This window comes from Cyprinodon tularosa, unplaced genomic scaffold (assembly GCF_016077235.1).
Source record: "Cyprinodon tularosa strain WSP-4 unplaced genomic scaffold, ASM1607723v1 ctg450, whole genome shotgun sequence".
Classification (NCBI taxonomy): Eukaryota; Metazoa; Chordata; class Actinopteri; order Cyprinodontiformes; family Cyprinodontidae; genus Cyprinodon; species Cyprinodon tularosa.
The window spans coordinates 568,972-587,971 of record NW_024039175.1 but is presented as its reverse complement, the minus strand read 5'-3'; the positions used below and the strand labels follow the sequence as shown (position 1 = coordinate 587,971).

Genomic DNA, 19,000 nt, shown 5'->3' with positions numbered 1-19,000 from the left:
CACAGTTTCATCTATTCGGGTTCAGATAGCAGTTGACAAAGCTGGTTTATTGGCTAAAGCTAAAGTTTTAAAGGAGAAGCACGAAATAGAACTGGAAAAGGTGAAGTTACAAGCAAAAATGGAAACACTTCAATTACAAGAAGATCTTGCTATTTCACACAGTAAATTAAAGGTGTTAGAGGAACTTGATCCAAGCCAAGAAACAAAACCACAATATGAAACAGAGGATGATATGAATGCATATCTAGAAGGATATTTGCAAAGTCACAAGACCAAAACTGTTGAAGTTAAATCCAGTGAAAGCAGCAGAATTGAGTCTATCCTGTCTCCCCCTCACTTCGTTGAACTAGGAGCAGTACCTAAAACCCCATTACAGAAAACCCTGCGTGAACATCAAATGTCTGAACCACTGGTAACAGCAGCAGCAGCACCCGCAAAACAAAAAATGAAACCGAATTCATCTAAGGTCACCATGACAGATGTACAAACAAGAAAGGAATCCACTCCTGGAAGGGACCCGTCTGAACATTCAGATATTTCAATACAAAGACAGTCAGACTTGACAAATCTGCTTGTTTCAGTTGTATCTCAAACATCACTCCCTAAAAAAGAAGTTCCTGTTTTCAGTGGTGACCCTTTAGAGTTCCAGCTCTTTATGCAGGCATTCAGACACAATATAGAGAACAAGACGGACAGTAATGAGGACCGACTGTATTTCCTTGAACAGTTTACAGCGGGCCAACCAAAAGAACTTGTCAGAAGCTGTTTACATCTGGATGCTACAGCTGGTTTTATTGAAGCAAAGCGTTTGCTGAAACATCATTTTGGAAATGAGTTTAAAATCGCATCAGCTTATATGAATAAGGCCTTGACCTGGGCTACAATTAAACCAGATGATGCTAAAGCACTGCATAGTTATGGACTGTATTTAAGAAGTTGCAAGAATGCTGCTCAATCCTTTCAGTATATGTCAGAACTTGATTTACCATCAAACATGAAATTAATAGTGTCAAAACTTCCGTACAAGCTCAGAGAAAGATGGAGATCTGTTGTATGTGACATTATGGAGCAAACACAGCAGAGACCCAAATTCTGTGATCTTGTTAAGTTCATCGAAAAACAGGTAAAAATATTGCAAGACCCTGTGTTTGGTGACATTCAAGACGTCACTAAAATCAGCCAACCAAGACGGGTGGTAGCAGATCTGCCACATGTAAAATCTGGTGCAAAGAAAAGTTTTGCTACCACAGTATCCCCAGTCGTTTGTGTTGCCGACCCTAACAGAACGTATCCTGTAAAAATGGAAAATGGGATTAAAGGCCCTACAGCCGATATGAATGATGCATTTCTTAGACCATGCACCTACTGTAAAGGAAATCATGCTTTGGAAACATGTCAGAAAATAACAAAGATCCTTCACCAACAGAAAGTTGATTTTCTGAAGAAAAATGGTTTCTGCTTTGCGTGTTTGATTAAAGGCCATTTAAGTAAATCATGTAAGAACCGTTTGATATGCCGCTCATGTGGTAAGAAGCACCCCACCATCTTGCACATAGTAAACAGTCCTCCAGATGGCGCTGTAGGAAATGTGACTGTCTCTTCAGTGGCCAAGAAAGATGCCAGCAGTGGCACAGACTCAATCATCCTGGGCATGGCATCAACAGTCCAAACAGGGGCCGGTACCATCGACCACAAACTGCCTATCGTGCCTGTAAAGGTAAAAACAGCAAAGGGAACTCATGTTGTTGAAACGTATGCCTTTCTGGATTCAGGAAGTTCCGCAACCTTCTGTACAGAGACGCTCATGGAGCAACTGTCCATAAGAGGAAGGAAAACGGACATCTTACTTCGAACCATGGGTCAAGAAAAGCCTGTGCAGACCTACAAGGTGAGTGGAATCCAAGTATGCAGCCTAGATGGTGATGACTTCATAGAGCTTCCGGAGGTATTTACACAACCTGCCATACCTGTTAATGGAGGGAACATCACACGTGAGGAAGAGCTCAAACAATGGCCTTACCTTCAAGCAGTCCAGTTGAAGTCCATCAGTGCCGACGTTAGTCTGCTGATTGGAGTGAATGTTCCCAAAGCCTTAGAACCGCTGAAGGTCATTAACAGCCAAGACAAGGGGCCGTACGCTGTCCTAACACACCTGGGTTGGATAGTGAATGGACCTCTGGGTACTAGCCCACCCTTAGACCAACATGGCCGACCACAGATAACATCCAACAGAATATCAGTGGCTCGTCTGGAAGAACTCTTGGTCCGACAATACAATCAAGATTTCTCAGAATTGGCACACCAAGAGAAAGCAGAACACTCTGTTGAAGATAAAAGATTTCTTAAAATAATGAATGAATCCATCACAAAGAAAGAAGGTCACTATGAATTACGACTGCCGTTCCGCAGAGATGACCTTCATCTGCCGAACAATAGGAAAATGGCTGAACAAAGAGCTCTAGGTCTCAACAGAAGACTAGAGAAAGACCAGTCATTTAAAAATGATTACGTCAACTTCATGAATGATGTTTTCAATAAAGGGTTTGCAGAAATGGTACCTGAAGAACAGCTCCTCCGGATGGATGGAAGACTTTGGTACATCCCACACCACGGGGTCTATCACAAACAGAAAAAATCTATCCGTGTGGTCTTCGACTGTACATCTTCATTTCAAGGTACGTCTTTGAACTCCGAGTTACTGCAAGGCCCAGACCTTACGAACACCTTATTGGGTGTACTCCTTCGTTTCCGACAGGAATCAGTGGCAGTGATGGGGGACATAGAGGGAATGTTCCACCAAGTCAGAATTCCTGAAAATGATGTGGACTTTCTGAGATTCTTATGGTGGCCAGATGGTAACACTAACCAACCACTCAGAGAATTCAGAATGGTCGTGCATTTGTTCGGAGCAGTTTCCTCCCCAAGCTGCGCAAACTTTGCACTCCGACAGACAGCTGAGGATAATAAGAATAAAGCAGACACTTCCGTTCTTGCCACCATCAGACACAACTTTTATGTGGATGATTGTCTTAAATCAGTTCCAGATGCAAGCAAAGCCATCACTTTGGTCCATGACCTGACGGCAGTATGCGCCACAGGTGGATTTAAGCTTACCAAATGGACTAGTAACAGCCGTGCTGTCCTAGCCTCACTACCTTCAGAGGAACGGGCCAAAGACATTAAGAACATTGACTTGGAGAGAGACAAACTTCCAGCGGAACGTGCCCTTGGCATGCGATGGGACATCGAATCTGACACATTCTTCTTTAATATCACTCTGAAAGAACAACCACATAATAGAAGAGGAATTCTGTCTGTGCTTAATTCAGTTTACGATCCCCTGGGATTCTTATCACCAGTTATGCTGTCTGGAAAAAAGATCCTCCAAGAGTTATGCAAGATGAATTGCGGATGGGACGAAGAAATCCCAACAGCTCTTGCATTTAAATGGAAGGAGTGGCTGAAAGAACTTCAGATGATTTCCAGCTTCAGAATTGGAAGATGCTACAAACCAGCTGGTTTTGAAGTCACAAGCGCTCAACTGCACCATTTTTGCGATGCTAGTGAGAGTGGCTATGGGACAGTAAGTTACCTGCGACTGACCAGCAGATGTGGACCTCCTCACATTGCCTTTGTGATGGGGAAAGCAAGAGTGGCTCCTTTAAAGGTAGTGACTATTCCCAGACTGGAGCTGACATCAGCAGTTCTAGCTGCTCGGATAGATCGAATGCTGACGAATGAACTGGAGTTTGAGATGATAGACTCTGTGTTTTGGACTGATAGCACATCTGTTCTCAAATACATCATAAGTGACACACAGAGATTCAAGACCTTTGTGGCTAACAGAGTAACGGTCATCAGAGACCTGACACAGAAGTCACAATGGCGTCACATTGGAACTGATCTTAATCCAGCGGACAAAGCATCCAGAGGAATGTGGGCAGAGACCTTTCTAAAAGGCACAAGTTGGATAGAAGCCCCAGACTTTCTGTTTGAATCCGAAGTAGCCTGGCCGAAGCTCATCATGGACCCTCTAGAGTTGTCTATCAGTGACCCAGAGGTAAAGCAAGCTGCCGTGACTCTTGCCACAGCAGCCTATGAGAGTCCTCTAATTCGTTTCATAGAGTACTTCTCAGAATGGAACAAACTCCTCAGATCTGCAGCCTTGCTACTGAAGTTCAAGAAGCATCTGATCCAAAAGAGGAAGACAAGTGTCACATTAAATCTGTCAATAAAACCAGATCCTGCAGACCGACAGTTGTCAGTAAAAGATCTCAGCGCTGCTGAGGAGGCTCTTACGTCTTTCATTCAACAGCACTCTTTTGGAGAGGAAGTATATGCTTTACAGAAGGGCCAAGCTGTGAAGAGAAGCAGTCGACTCTACAAGTTAGATCCTGTTCTTCAGAATGGAATTCTGAGAGTTGGTGGCAGGCTGAGCAGACTGGCTATGCCTGAAGAGATCAAGCACCCGGCAATCTTGCCTAATGACAGCCACCTGTCAACATTACTGTTGCGCCACACTCACAAATTAGTAGGACACTGTGGAAAGAATCAAATGCTCTCGAAACTAAGAACAAAATACTGGATCCCAAAAGCCAATTCGGCAGCAAGGAGAATAACCCGTGACTGCACACTCTGCAAACGATGGCATGGAGCGGCTATGACGCAGAAGATGGCGGACTTGCCTTTGGTGCGAGTAACCCCAGATCTGCCCCCCTTTACCCACACGGGCTTGGACTACTTTGGGCCCATAGAAGTTAAGAGGGGCCGTAGTCGAGTGAAGAGGTACGGCGCTCTGTTTACATGTCTTGCCAGCAGAGCTGTACATTTAGAGATGGCCTACTCCCTCAATACAGATTCCTGTATTTCAGTCATCCGCAGATTTGTCTGCAGACGAGGCCAAGTAAAAGAGATTCTGTCTGACAATGGAACCAATTTCGTGGGAACAGAGCGGGAACTGAGGGAAGCTCTGGCTCAGCTGGACCATAGTAAAATACAGAATCAGATGCGTACAGAAGGAATTAAATGGACATTCAACCCACCTTACGGCTCTCATCACGGAGGTGTGTGGGAGCGCCTCATACGGATCATCAAGAAAGCACTCTACTCCGTGATCAAAGAACAGACCTTGGACGACGAATGTCTTCAAACCACCCTCTGTGAAGTGGAGGCTATTCTCAATGCACGTCCAATAACAGTAACATCTGAAGATCCGACAGATCCTGAACCTCTTACTCCGAACCATCTACTACTGCTTAAAGCAAAGCCCATCCTTCCACCGGGGCTCTTTAACAAGCAGGACTGCTACGCTAGGAGAAGATGGAAGCAGGTTCAGTTCCTCTCAGATCTCTTCTGGAAGAGATGGACACGTGAATACCTCTCACTGATGCAGGAGAGACAAAGATGGAACGAAGTAAAAAGAAATCTAAAATCTGATGACATTGTCCTCATCATTGATGACACATCACCCCGAAATTCCTGGCCGATGGGACGTGTAATAGAAACTTTCCCTGACGCAAAAGGATTTGTACGTCGTGTCAAAGTCAAGACTCAGACTGGTGTTCTAGAAAGGCCAATCACAAAGCTTTGCCTCCTCAGAGACATGGCCTGACTGACCGTTCCTTATTGACCAGTACACTCATACACTTTACTGACCATAGAAAAGTTTATTGAATTAAGCTTTCATGTTTTCTATGTACTATGTAAAGGTATTGATTGAGTGAATGGCCCGATATGCGAAAAAAATTGAACCGTCTTGAATATCTGAAAATATGACTAAAAACACTCTGACTATGGCGTTGACTGTATGTTGTCTTATGGACTAAATGAACTTAATTCTTGAATTTTTTGGAAATCCTTTGATTTTCTTTTGAAAGGACTACTTTTTATTTATGAATGATTTATTTATGAATGATTTATGAATACATAAAGGGACTTAATGTGAAAAAAAGAAAAAAAAGGATGAAATGTGAAAGACTTTATTTGAATGCTCTTTTGAAATGCGCGGCTCCTTGTGAATGTATGTGTTTAATTGCCATAGTATGATCAATTAGGGGCCGGAATGTTGGAGCCGTTTTGCATCTCTTTTGTTGTTTTTTTTTGTTTTTTGTTTTCTGAATTTATTATGAACTTTTTGGCATTCTAATTCTCCTGATTTAGTTTTGAATCATTAGTTGGAAATATGTCTGTTTTCATTCTGATTTGTTTATATGCTCTCTTCCTGTCTGTGGGCGTGACGTTGAGCTGATTTGATTAATAGGTGTTGTCACCTGCCGCTCAGGTAGAGTGGAAGGGACAAACAGTTTTTCAACCGCGTGATGCGGGAGCGTTTTTTTTTTGTACGTTAGTGAAAGACAAATAAATGCCTCTATTTTTCGAAGACGCGCGTTGGATCTGATCTATATCCACTCTGAAGTGGTGGCTCCGAAGTTGCCACTACAATTCTTGTGATGTTACGACTTCATTCTAGTAACGTTACGACCTCATTCTAGTAACGTTACGACTTCATTCTTGTGATGTTACGACTTCATTCTAGTAACGTTACGACTTCATTCTAGTAACGTTACGACTTCATTCTCTTAATGTTACGACTTCATTCTCTAAATGTTACGACTTCATTCTCGTAATGTTACGACTTCATCCTCTTAATGTTACGAATTCATCCTCTTAATGTTACGAATTCCTTCTCGTAATGTTCTGACTTTATTTAAAACAAAAAAAAAAGAACATTCTCTAGCCTTGCCCTAATAATCTGGTTTATGGGTCTCTCTGTGAAACTGAAGCTTTACAGTAAGTATCGGTAGCTTTAAAACTTCACATCGGGCAGCAGAAGCAGCATGAAAAACACACACAAACAGTGGCGGCATGATGGTGGTTTGTGCTGCATAGAGACGTGTGGATGAAACTGTGGAAAAGGACGAGAAGCCTTCCTCCTTGCTGCCGTCTCACATCTTAATCGCCTTTGTTAACAGAGAGGCTGAGCATCAAAAGATGTGGAGACGAGCAGAAGAAGGCTTCCAGTTTCTGAGACTGAGAGGGAACTTACTGAGTCTGAGTTTCATCATCATCATCTGCACCATCATCATCCTCATCATCCCCTAAGTGTGCAACATGGCCCCTGGGAGAGGAGGGGAAGACAGGAGGGGACGATTGGAGGGGAGGAAGAAGGAGGGGTAGATTTTTGTCACGGTGGGAAGAGAGTAATGGGGGGGGCAAGCAAATAGGGATGGGAGATGACAACAGGGGGAGAGGGAGGAAACGGGATCAAGGCAAAGGGAGGGGAGGGAGAGCTGAGTAAAGCTCGGTTCATAAACTATCTCTTACATTCAAAGACTAAAAGGACTGAAGCGTCAAAGTCCAACAAAAACAACACAGAAACCCTTCAGGTTAAATAAAATCCTGACACTTCTTCACAAGCTACAATCTACTTCTTGTTACCTGGTCCGTCATTAACAGAACTCTTATTTCCTCTTATTGGATCATTTAGATAACCTGCCTCCTCACATGCAGATAAATTTGTTGGCACATCTGCTAAAGATGAATAAAAACAATCTGGAGATAAATGAAACTTATGTGGTGTTTCGTTAAAACAATAATAATTAAAAAAAAAACTTCTGAGGAAATTTGCAAACATGTTTTAAATCACTTTTTCTGCTGCAGGAACTAATGATGGAAAATTAATGGCAGATCTTCATCTTAAATGTTCTTGTACCTTAAAATTCACCTGATTCTACACACAGGTTCCAAGAGGCTTTTAAAAGAGAAACAGACCCACAGCATCACAGATCTTCTATCGTGTCTCTACCATGGCGGCATTTTGATGCATGCATTTCTGCAAATTTGTTGTATTTTTTGGGCCAATCTCACCTGCAGCGTTTATTGCCGAAAAGCTCAAGCTCAGTTTTATCTGACCAAACAAGATGAATCCAGTTAAACGCTCTGGGAAGTTTATATTATATTATATATTATATTCTCCCCAAACAACTGACTGGTATCACATTAGCGTCTAATGGTTGCAAGATAAAAGCAATTATTTAATTGAATGTATTCAAGAATGATTTCGAAGAGTATTGACAATTATAACAACTGCAAATTTTATTTTCTCAGGTGAACAGAAATACTTGAAAAAAATAAATAAAAGCAAACAGATTTTAATGACGTAATGTTAAAGCAATAAAATATAATTATTGTTTAAGATTCTTATTTTGGACAAATATTTAAAGAGGTGCCAACAACTTTATTTACATCTGACAGTACAGGAATTCTTATCAATAAAATACAATTCTAACTACTGTTTGTCACAACCATTTTTAAAGTCCTAAAATGTTGATTACTAAACTTTCTAACCTGCTCTGAGCCTTACTGTACATGAATTTGGGAAGAATAATAATAAAATAGCCTAATTCTAATCGGGTCACACAGAAATAGGATTTTAGTCAGAATTCAGGTTATCTGATTTCTGAAATATTTTTCCTGCAAACAGAAAAATGCAAGAAGCTAAATAATAAAACAGTTGTTTTTTGAGTTCCTGAAATGTCTCTCAGCTGGATTCCTGCCCAGTACAGATGTACATGTAAACATAATCTTTTGATTTCTTTCATTGCTTAATATCCGCTGATGTCCAAAAGAATAAAGCTTCATTTAGAAGGAAAACATGTTGGGAAACGGTCTAAATGTCTTCTCCACTGTTAGATAGGACATGTGGCCAAACTTCCTGCTAGCTGACTGTTCTCTCCTAGGAATGTAACAACTCTTTCCAGATTTATTATATAGATAATGAATGACTTCTACTTGAACTGCATCTTTATAAAGATGCTAGTTTTGTTTTTATGTAATGCTTTCCTACTGTTTAAATAGTACAAATATATATTTTTATAGGCCGATTTTCCCTAATAAAGGCTACAAAAGCCTAAATATCCCTACATATAAGGATTAACCTGAAGCATAATACAATAAAGTGAGACAAAATGATGGAATTATCAAGCTCCAAACAAGAAAAACAGATTTTTTTCAAAGATGCCGTAAACATGTAAATATTTTAAAGGCTGCCAGAAGCACCGTTTTCTCCTGCAGGTCCCAAAAGGAAAGAAAACAGACAAAAACCAAGCATCAACTAGAAACCTGGATCTTACTTTTAACAGGACGACCTCTCAGACGGTCGACAAACACATAGACATCAATAATCATCATATATCGTAGGCAAATTGGAATTTCTGCAGGGATTTGCCTGTATTGTTTGGCTGAATTAAGTCAGTTTTTTGTTTAAATGTTTTTCTCAATGTATGTATCTGAATGAGTGTGTGGGGTGTGGGTGTGTGTGTGTGTGTGTGTGAGCCATGCTCTCTGCAAGAAGCTCCTAAGAAGCTCAGCGTTTTCAATTCGAAGCAGAAAGCAAGCCAAAGAGGGAAAAAAACGGGAAAGAAGAACCTAGAAGGTGAAAGCTGTGACAGCCTGAAGTCACTACTATGACAGCATTAGTCGCCTGTTATTGGCATAATTAGTGCTGCTGTTAAATGATTGGCTGATGATTGGATGCAGTTAAAACACAGTTCGGTTTGACCGGAGCTGACTTACCTCTGCTGAAGCTCCTCCTCGACAGACTTCAGAAGACTCCTGTTTGACACACAGATAGAAATCACAAAGAGTTAAGAGTGCGATAATAGATCTGTGTGTTCCAGATCTGCCTGCAGCTAGTCTAAAATACAGCAGCCTGTCTTTATAGCGAGACACCAAGACCAACTTTTATTCTCTTAATCAGAAACTTCTCCTCTTTACCAATATGAGTGGGACGGAGATCTTTAAATCCATGAACCTTAGAAGTAAAAAGGTCAAGGGTGTAGATTAAGCTAAGGAATAATCCAGACTCCCTAATCTTAATGTTTTGACTAGTCTATGGATGAAAGACTAAATAATGTATAGAAAGGTTAAAAACAAAAAAGCTAGAGAACAAAAATAATTTCTTACTTGTTTCCTCCAAGCAGACTTGGTGAATCATGGCCATACTCCAAATGCAAGTCCTAAAAGAAAGAAATCATACTTCTTTACTACATATTGCTTGTTTCCTTATGAAAAACAAAACAACAGAAAAACTTGTAAAAGCAGCGGTAACAGCGCTGCTTCTTCTAGGCCTCCTGGAGGACAAACAGCTTGGATATGGAAGGTTTGAAGCCTCAGATTTTTGAGAAACTAAGCCTAAACATTTGGGATTTATTTTCTTATCCTTCCAATAAAAAACAAATAAATCCCAACTAATAAATAATACTAAAATCATAAAAAAAAGGGACCAATTTAAGCTGTAGAGATTCATTTTTTAATTTCTAAATATGGACTACAGCAGTTTATAATAAAGTAAAATAGATTGTGAATTGCTAAAAAACATTTCGATGATGCACTTAACAAAAGGACAAATGCTAAATAATTGAGTATTAAGGCGTTACATTCTTTTTTTTATTACGAGAATAAAGGTCAAAATAATAATTCTGAGAATAAAGCTGTAATACTGTGGCATGATGTGGAAATAACATTAATATTACAAAAATAAAGTTGATTTCATGAGAAAAAAGTTTGATAGAGTTTTCAAGGACTAACATTAGCTCAACTAAACAGCAGCTGAAGCAAACACAGGGAAGATTGCTCTTTCTTCTTATTAAAATACTTATTTACTCTGGTAATAAACCTTTTAACCATCAGTCCGATAATATAAAATCATGCCTAATTTAAAAAAAAAGAAAGAAAGGGTTACCCAAATTAGATGCTGTTCTTGAACCCTTTTAAGAAGATGCAAAAGCTTTGTTGTCTTTGTAAAGGTTAATTTAATTCACTTTAATTCTCTCAATGAGCAGTCCAATTGGGTCAACTGCTAATCGGTTTGTGGCTATTAAAAAGTAGAACTATGATGCTTAGAAGTCAGAAACATGTTCCATGAGGACACTGGGGTCCGCATGACAACTAAGCAGTTAATCTGGCCTAAAATTATGACGTATTGTTATATTATGACTAAGGCTGAAACAATTAATCGGATTAATCGATTATTTAAATAATCGTCAACTAATTTAGTAATCTATTAATTGTTAAATGGATTATAGAGACTCTAAAACATGCCTTTAGCTGATAGAGCAACCCATTTAGAACAGTAATTATACCAAAAATATTTTCCATTTAAGATAAAACCCCCCACTTTTTTGTCTATCAATATGCTCTATTCAGGACTCCACAAGTGGATACGTTTTTGTTTTCAACTGGTTTAATTCTATAAAAAAAATCTTAAAGGATCCTTTCGCCATCTGGTTATTGATTGAATTATTGTAAATAAATAAAAAAATCAGTTAATTAGTATGGCCCTTATATCATGCCATAAAAAGTTTCACCATCGACGTTCTGCATATATTAAGGGCTATTTACTGAATACCACAAGCTGAAGTAAAAACATTTTTAGTTTTTTTAGTAAAAAATAAGAAAGGCTCCTAAAACTTTATATAGGATTTTTATACAACATGGATGATACCTGATAAGTGCTTTACTAAAATATAAGACTATTTTAAAGTACTTTAAATATGCTAAGTCAGGTAATGGGATGCTTTAACTCTAAATGCCAGTAGTTCAATCTGGTTTCATACTGAGTTTTTCTGAAAGTATTATTGTCCTTTTGGTGTTTCAAGCTTTGTTTTAGCTCAGTTTGTTAGAAAATAAAGCTCTCTGTGGATATTCAAAATAACATTGAAGGTGTGTTACAGCGCATCACTTTGCCCGGTGCTAAACACCATCAGGATGAACGCTAGGAGTATATAACCGTATTTTATCACAATTAAATGGTTTTCCTTTTTTTATTTTTTTGGCATAACATAACTATGGACCTATTTTAATTATAATAAAAAAATTTTAAGCTTAGAAGAAGTGATGTGTTCTGTACTAGATAACAAAAAGTAACTGACAGTTGAAGCATCAGGAAGCTGGTAAACATCAGTCAAAGGATTTATTTTTAAATCCCCTTCATCGACTGCTGTGCATTGAACATAAATAAAAAGCCAGGCTTTAAATCTGTTATGTAAAGCCACAAACAGCGTTATTGTGTCACACAAACGAGTCGAAGAGAGAGAGAAACAGGCATGCAACAGGAAAGGACATGACATAAAGAAAATAGAAGAATACAGTTTGGGTGGTTGTAGTCAACTACAGCAGACTGTTAGAAAACAAATGTCAGGTTAGGACACAAAAAATAAAAGACTGTAAAGAAACAGATCAGATTTAGTGAAGAAAAAAAACAGTTCAACACAACAAACACACATGGTTTCAGCTAAAGTACCGTATAAGGGTGCTACCAGTTATTTCCACAGTTCCAGCTAACCATTTGAATTTGACCTCAAACCTTCCTCTGTACAATTGTATGTTTTTTTTTTATGTACTTTTTATACACAGCATGACAACAGAACCAAAATAACAGCAACCATTTGACAGTAACACCTAAAGCACCAGTTAGTGAAGCAAAGACAGCCAGAAGGAGGAGAAGAGAGAAACACAGATGGATGAACCGTCATGGTGAGAAGGCACAAAGCCTTTTCCTCATTTTTCTCACACTGCAACCAAAAACCTAAATCAATTCCAACATTTTTCGGGATTCTGTGCCACAGACCAACATAAAGGAGGAAACAAAACATGAAAGGCGATTTTTAAACTTTCTTTAGACGAAAATCAAGCAGTGATGCTCAGCCTCCTTTGCTAATCAATATAAATGGATCTGTTCTGTAAAGGTCCCCTGGGGTGCATTAGTTACCGTATTTTCACGACTATAAGGCGCACTTAAACGTCTTTTTTTCCCCCTCAAAATGTGCAGTGCGCCCTATGGTGCGGTGCGCCCTATGTGTGTTGTAACTGCGACTTTTGAGACCACCTCATTGAGGAGATGATGAAAGAGTGGCTGAATGTAAGGAGACCAGGTGTTTTTTTTTCCACCCCTCACAATCGCTGTTAATATGTAACTCCATGCGTGCCCATCTCACAGCTGATGTGAAAAACATGGGGAAACAAATTAACGCTGTGCTCGCTGTTCAACCGCTCGACATCGGTGTGAACCGGACCCAGCAAGTGCAGCAGAAGCAGCGAGTTTACATGCAAAGTCAATGGTTGACGCGCGTATAGGTGCAGCAAAAGGTCCTGCAGCGCGTTTTGAGCTGCAGGTGCAGCACGTCGGGATCGTTTAAGCATCTGACGCACCGCCAACGCGCTGCTGCTGCTCCAGATGGAAAATTTTAAGTTTTGCTGCTGGACGCGCCGCATCAACCAATCAGAGAAGCTGATCTGGGAGCTGACAGCTAGACAGACACAGCGCTCTGATGAAAGAGGAGATGATGAAAGCGTGGCTGAGGCAGGTGTATGTGAGGAGACCAGGTGCTTTTTTCCACGCATCACCATCGCTGCGTGCCCATCTCACAGCCGATGTGAAAAAAAAGGTGAATCAATGAACGCTGTGCTCGCTGTTATCCCGGGAGGTCTGACAAAGGAACTTCAACCGCCCAACATCGGTGTGAAGCGCCCGTTCAAAGTAAGGCTGCGAGCGGCGTGGGAGTGATGGATGACAGACGGAGACCACGGTTTCAGGATAATGGGAAGGCAGCGCCGGGCAGATTACGCCACCGTTTGCGGATGGATTGTAGATGCTTGGAATAACGTGTCTGCTGGCTCTGTTGTTCAAGCTTTTGCAAAAGCCGGCATTATTTCTGAGGAGCTGCGCTGCACGGAAATTGACTGACAGCGCAGAAGGGGAAACTGTCATGTCTGATTTAGCGCAGCTGTTTTATTCAGAAACAGAGGATGATGACTTTGATGGGTTTGATTAATACTTTGTAATAAATACATGAATAAAGCACAATCATACTCCTCCGCGTCTCCTCCTCTTCACCGCGGCGGCTGGCAGGTGTTTTTTCATCTAAATAATCTAAATCTTGCAGCTATATTTGCTGTGATCAGTGGGAATAAAGTAGTTTTAATATGTTTTTAAGTGAGAAAGTCCACCTGAAAACGTAATAATTGCAGTCAGTTCATCCAGATTATCTATTTCTGTCGGAGGCGCTCAGACCCCCACATACCAGCGGTGCACCGACAGTAGAAATCCTTTCGATCACCGCGGCTGCTGGCAGGTGTTTTTCATCTAAATAATTTAAACTGCAGGCACCAGGATACCGGCAATAAAAGCGAACATATTCTGTCGGCAGGTTTCAGGATTTTAAGTTAATTTAGGAGTGATCACAGCGCTGTGTCATCTGCGATGTTGGTCTGTCTCACGGCCAGCTGCCAGGTTTGATTAATACTTTGTAATAAATACATGAATAAAGCACAATCATACTCATTTTTGCCCCCGCTGTATTTTTAAATACGCAGTAGAGGTATTTAAAGGTAGTAGAGGACATGCACCTGTATATAAAAAACGCGCCCTATAGTCCGGTGCGCCTTATGTGTGTGTTAAATACAGAAATGGGACACATAACTGAGACTGCGCCTTTTAGTCCGGTGCGCCTTATGGTCGTGAAAATACGGTAAACAGAATAACGGAGACCAATGATCACAGCAGCTGAATGTGAAAAGTTGAGAAATTTAAAACGATTAAGGTTGACAAAAGTATTCGCACCCTAAAAAGTATAAACATTCGTCTGGATACAATGCTAATTTGGCATGTTATCAATAAAAAAAATGTTTACATACTTTGCATATTCTTAATTTTAGATATCTTGATAATTTCCACAATCAAAGAATAACATCTGAAACAACCTTAAAATATCATCAAATTTTGATTATTTATTTTGCACATTCATTTAACTAGCATCTGTGATTCTGTAGAGAAATTATTCTGTTTTTAAATGGTAATAAACAAATTTTTATACCTTTAATTACTTGGCTTTTTTTTTTTATTCCTATAGTATCAAAAATTGTTTCAATATCACATTTTAGAATTTTGTATTGTGAAAACCCTAAAAGCAAGAAAAGGGTAAAAATTATAACCCACACTGGGAACAAGTCACAGGACTCATTGAATATCATTTAACAATTACGTTTTCCTTAAAGGAAGAGCGAGGGGAGCATTAATCAGACCAAGAGGTCTACTCTGGATGAGCTTCAGAGATTCATGGCTCAGGAGGGAAAATCTGCCGATAGGAGAATTACTATATGTACCTTTGACAAAGTGGCAACGACAGTTGGGGAAAAAAGCTTGTTGGGCTTAGTTATTTAGATCAGATGGTAGCAAAGCTAACTTCTTAACCTGCAGGGAAAATGCTAAAGATAACAACACTAATTATATAACCCTAAACCGCCCATCTCTATCAGAAAAAAACGCTGGCTGCAGTGGATAGTCAGGCATGCCCAGAAAAAATCCGATTGATAATATCTAGAGAAAAAAGGCAAAAGGTTTCAGTCTTTAGATCAGCCAAGCTGATGGAAACAGAAGGTGATTCTACTAACCTATCAGGTTGTTTGGAAATATCACACAAAACCTCAACAAAAACATTAAAGGTTTTTGATTGTAATGTGAATAAAAATGTGGAAAACTTTAAGTGGCATGAATAGCTTTGCAAAGTACTGTCAAAACATTTCTAACAGTGGCAAAAAGTGCATTCTGACTGAACAGAATAAGAAAGAGCAAAGCGTGGAGAACAAAGAAACTCAAACATAAGCAGGACAAGGACTTGTCCTTTGATAACAGATTATGGAGAACAACATGGAACGGACGAAAGAGGCGGAAACGGAGATTATAGATAAAAACTATGAGGAGAAAAGGAAGAGCCAGCTAATATACAGATAGACGATGACGAATAATGGGAGAGACAGAGGGAGTACTACCAGATTAGATCTCGCGGTATAGTAGAGCTCCTCAACACAGTCCAGATAGGGCTCAGAATCACACTGGTCAGCAAGACAGAGCGAGAGAGACCTCAGTTAATACATTAACTTGGACTTATATAACAGGAAGGAAAAGAGGCATGGGGGTGAGAGAGAGGATGAATGAGTAAAAAGTTATGTCTAAAAACCAGAGCTAGAAAGTCAAAGGGGGGCAGGGCAGGTTGGATAGGGTAAAGGAAAGGAGTAAAGAAATATGTGAGGATGCAATGTAATAACCCCAAAATCCAAAAAAGGAAAAAGAATTAAGAAACAGTTAAGTAACATTTCCTTGCATTAATAAAATCCCAAACGCATCTAAAGACAAATAAAATATCTGTATTACATCAGTTAGGAATCTTTATGCTTATCCTTTAATTAGAAGTACCTGGAGCTGAAAAAAAAAAAAAAAAAAGCAGCTATGAGTCATGATGAGGTCAAACACGACCCTCCGCTGTTTTATTGTTCTGTGTTATAATTAGAACTAAATTAATCGGAATTTTATCGGAAATTTAAACTGGTCTTAGTGGAATGCACTGACCGGATTCTATAGTCTTGAATTAGAATTGAACTGGTTTGTTTAACAAAGCCTTTAAATGACTTTTGTTATGAAAAAAATAAACTGATAAATGCTTCATGGTGCTGCCAATAACTTTGTTTATAAATAAAAACACTATCCTTTGTTAAAGTACAGAAAAAGGTAATGGATGATTGACTCTGAAACGGTCTAAAAAGGTCTGCTGAGTGAAACATAAAAGTCAGTGAGGGGAGAAAATAAATTAAAAAAAAGCTTTGTTATAACTAGGGCTGCAACAACGAATCGATAAAATCGATAAAAATCGACTTTTAAAAGCGTTGGCAACGAATTTAATCATCGATTAGTTGTGTCGCGCGATTAATGCGTCATCCGCCGCCGCCGTCATCCGGGGGAAGAAAAAAAAATATGGCGGAGCGAGTCAGCGCCGCAGTTGCAGTGTTGCCAACTCAGCGACTTTTCAGACCCCTCCAGCGACTATTTTTCAAAAAAGCGACTGGCGACAAATCTGGCGACTTTTTACGGTGTCACTGGCGGCTTTTGCCTGCCGTGGGGCGCCTCCCCCATCCCAACCCCTTTCTCCCTCTCCCACAGGAATCCCTCTCAGCGCGGCAGTCAGAGTCAGAGCCGCAGGATTTTAGTGAGGAGTTTACCCTCAGCGTCCAGACTGCAAATGAAGCGCGCCGGGATTGACGGCGCAAATTGATCACAATAATTAAAATAGCCTGCGCTTTGTAAAGTGAAAAAAGTCGTAACATGCAACTTTTGTAAAAACAAATGACCATGGCACGGAAGCACCACTGTTATGACGCAGCACCTGAAAAGAAAACACGTTGGAGCCTTCAATGGCAGTGAAGAGAGCTGATCAGCAGGATGAGTAACCATGTTTGTTTCATTTTAAAGAGGGGAAACGTTACGTTAGTTTCTCAGGTAGCTCATCTGATGCTTTCCTTACCTTGTTAGTAGGTTACAGACAGTGATAAGGTTGGCTACTTATTTTACTTTTAATTTCATTTAAATTTGTTTAAGCAGCGTTTATATTTTCTTTATAAATAAATTAACTTGCAAATTATGAGGGCAAGGCTTTTAAAGTTTAAATCTTCTGGCAAAGATAAAGAAAAGAAGATCCTGCAATTTATGGAAGTAAAGCAGAACAAAATCCAGCAAGATCAGTAATATGTCAATTAATTATCTGCCACATTCCCATGTAAATATCAATTCAACGTTCATAAGTTACATACAGCTTATGAACGTTGCATTGATATTTGAAATATCAATGCAACGTTCATAAGCTGTATGTAACGCAATTTCGTTCTGTATGCACCCTGTGCATACAAAATGACAAATAAAGAAGTCTAAGTCTAAGTCTAAATATCTGTCTTTGGAGGATGTGTTTTTTTACCACCCCTAGTTCTCTCATTTTTATTCCAAATACAATTTATAATTAGAATCACAGGGCTATTTTTATCTCTATGGTTCAGTATTTTCTCAAGTAGCAACTTTAACTGCTATACTTTCCTGTCTTAAAAGGCAGAACTCTTCTAGTCTAAAAAAACTAATTTGTTGAAATGGGGGGACCTATTGTTTGAACCCCTTAGGGGCTTTAAAAAACAAAAATGCCTGTCTCTTTTTGCGCTTTATGAAACAAAGTAGCCTATATTTTGTGGATGTACAGCTACATTTCTCATGTAAGTTTGCGTAGTTTTTACACAAACATTTATTTTTTCATATTACACCAGTACAGTTAATGAGCAACCTGTACTTGTGTGCTTGTTTGTTCTGTCTAAAATGTTTATTTTGGAATAAAGAGGTTAATATAAAAAAATTTTTTTGTCCGATTCATCGATTAATCGAAAAAATAATCGGCCGATTCATCGATTTTTAAAATAATCGTTAGTTGCAGCCCTAGTTATAACTGAATCGTAGATGGGAAACGCATAGATGTGAAAAGCAAGTTAATAAAATTTTAATGAATGTTGTACCCAGGGATTTATGTTTAACTTTTATTATGGGTGAAACTGCACAGAGGAAGGAAAAAGGTAAAGGTTTGACTCATTTCAGCTTGACCGTTGTTTTTTGGGCCAACTAACACAGAACGGATAGTGAAAAACATACAATATGAGGAGCGAACATGTGGAACGGGTGACTGACTACATCTATCTATTAAATTTATCCACTAACAGCGAGAAAAAACAACCATTTAACCAAGTCTAAAACCACTAACTAGAATCAGCAGGTATTTTGCAGCATTTTATTTATTGTTTTTTTTTTTTTTATAAATTTGGTCTCCAACCCTTTAATCTAAATGCACTATTTAAATGTATTTATGTGCATCAGCTCCAGAGATGGTTTAGTTTCACTACAGGACAGACTCGGATGTCTACAACGTTTAAACGCAGCAGATAAAGTGGTAGTTAGTCAGGTTTAAGGGTAACCAAACTAGCAATGGACATGATTCTACAGGTTTTCAGCTTTAAATGAAACACTCCTAATCAAGGTGTGGTGTTAAATCTATATCTGAATCTCAGAAGGGATTCCTAAATACACAGAAGACAACACAGCAATGTGATTCTCTCCTCCCTCTTAGAGGAGGTTCTGTTT

At 39.4% G+C, this 19,000-nt stretch overlaps 1 protein-coding gene across 14 annotated transcripts in view; it reads right to left on the bottom strand.

The window, feature by feature from the left end:
* Positions 1–19,000, bottom strand: part of LOC119793394 (mitogen-activated protein kinase kinase kinase kinase 3-like) — a 75,382-nt gene that overhangs the window by 26,003 nt on the left and 30,379 nt on the right. For 9 of the 14 annotated variants that reach the window (XM_038300558.1, XM_038300559.1, XM_038300560.1 and 6 more), the window contains 4 exons: positions 15,829–15,891; positions 9,964–10,016; positions 9,574–9,612; positions 7,046–7,117 (listed from right to left, as the gene is read on the bottom strand). In XM_038300558.1, the coding sequence (XP_038156486.1) occupies positions 7,046–7,117; positions 9,574–9,612; positions 9,964–10,016; positions 15,829–15,891 (227 nt within the window). The remainder of the gene's footprint in view (positions 1–7,045; positions 7,118–9,573; positions 9,613–9,963; positions 10,017–15,828; positions 15,892–19,000) is intronic. The other 5 variants (XM_038300561.1, XM_038300572.1, XM_038300566.1 and 2 more) reach the window with 3 other exon arrangements.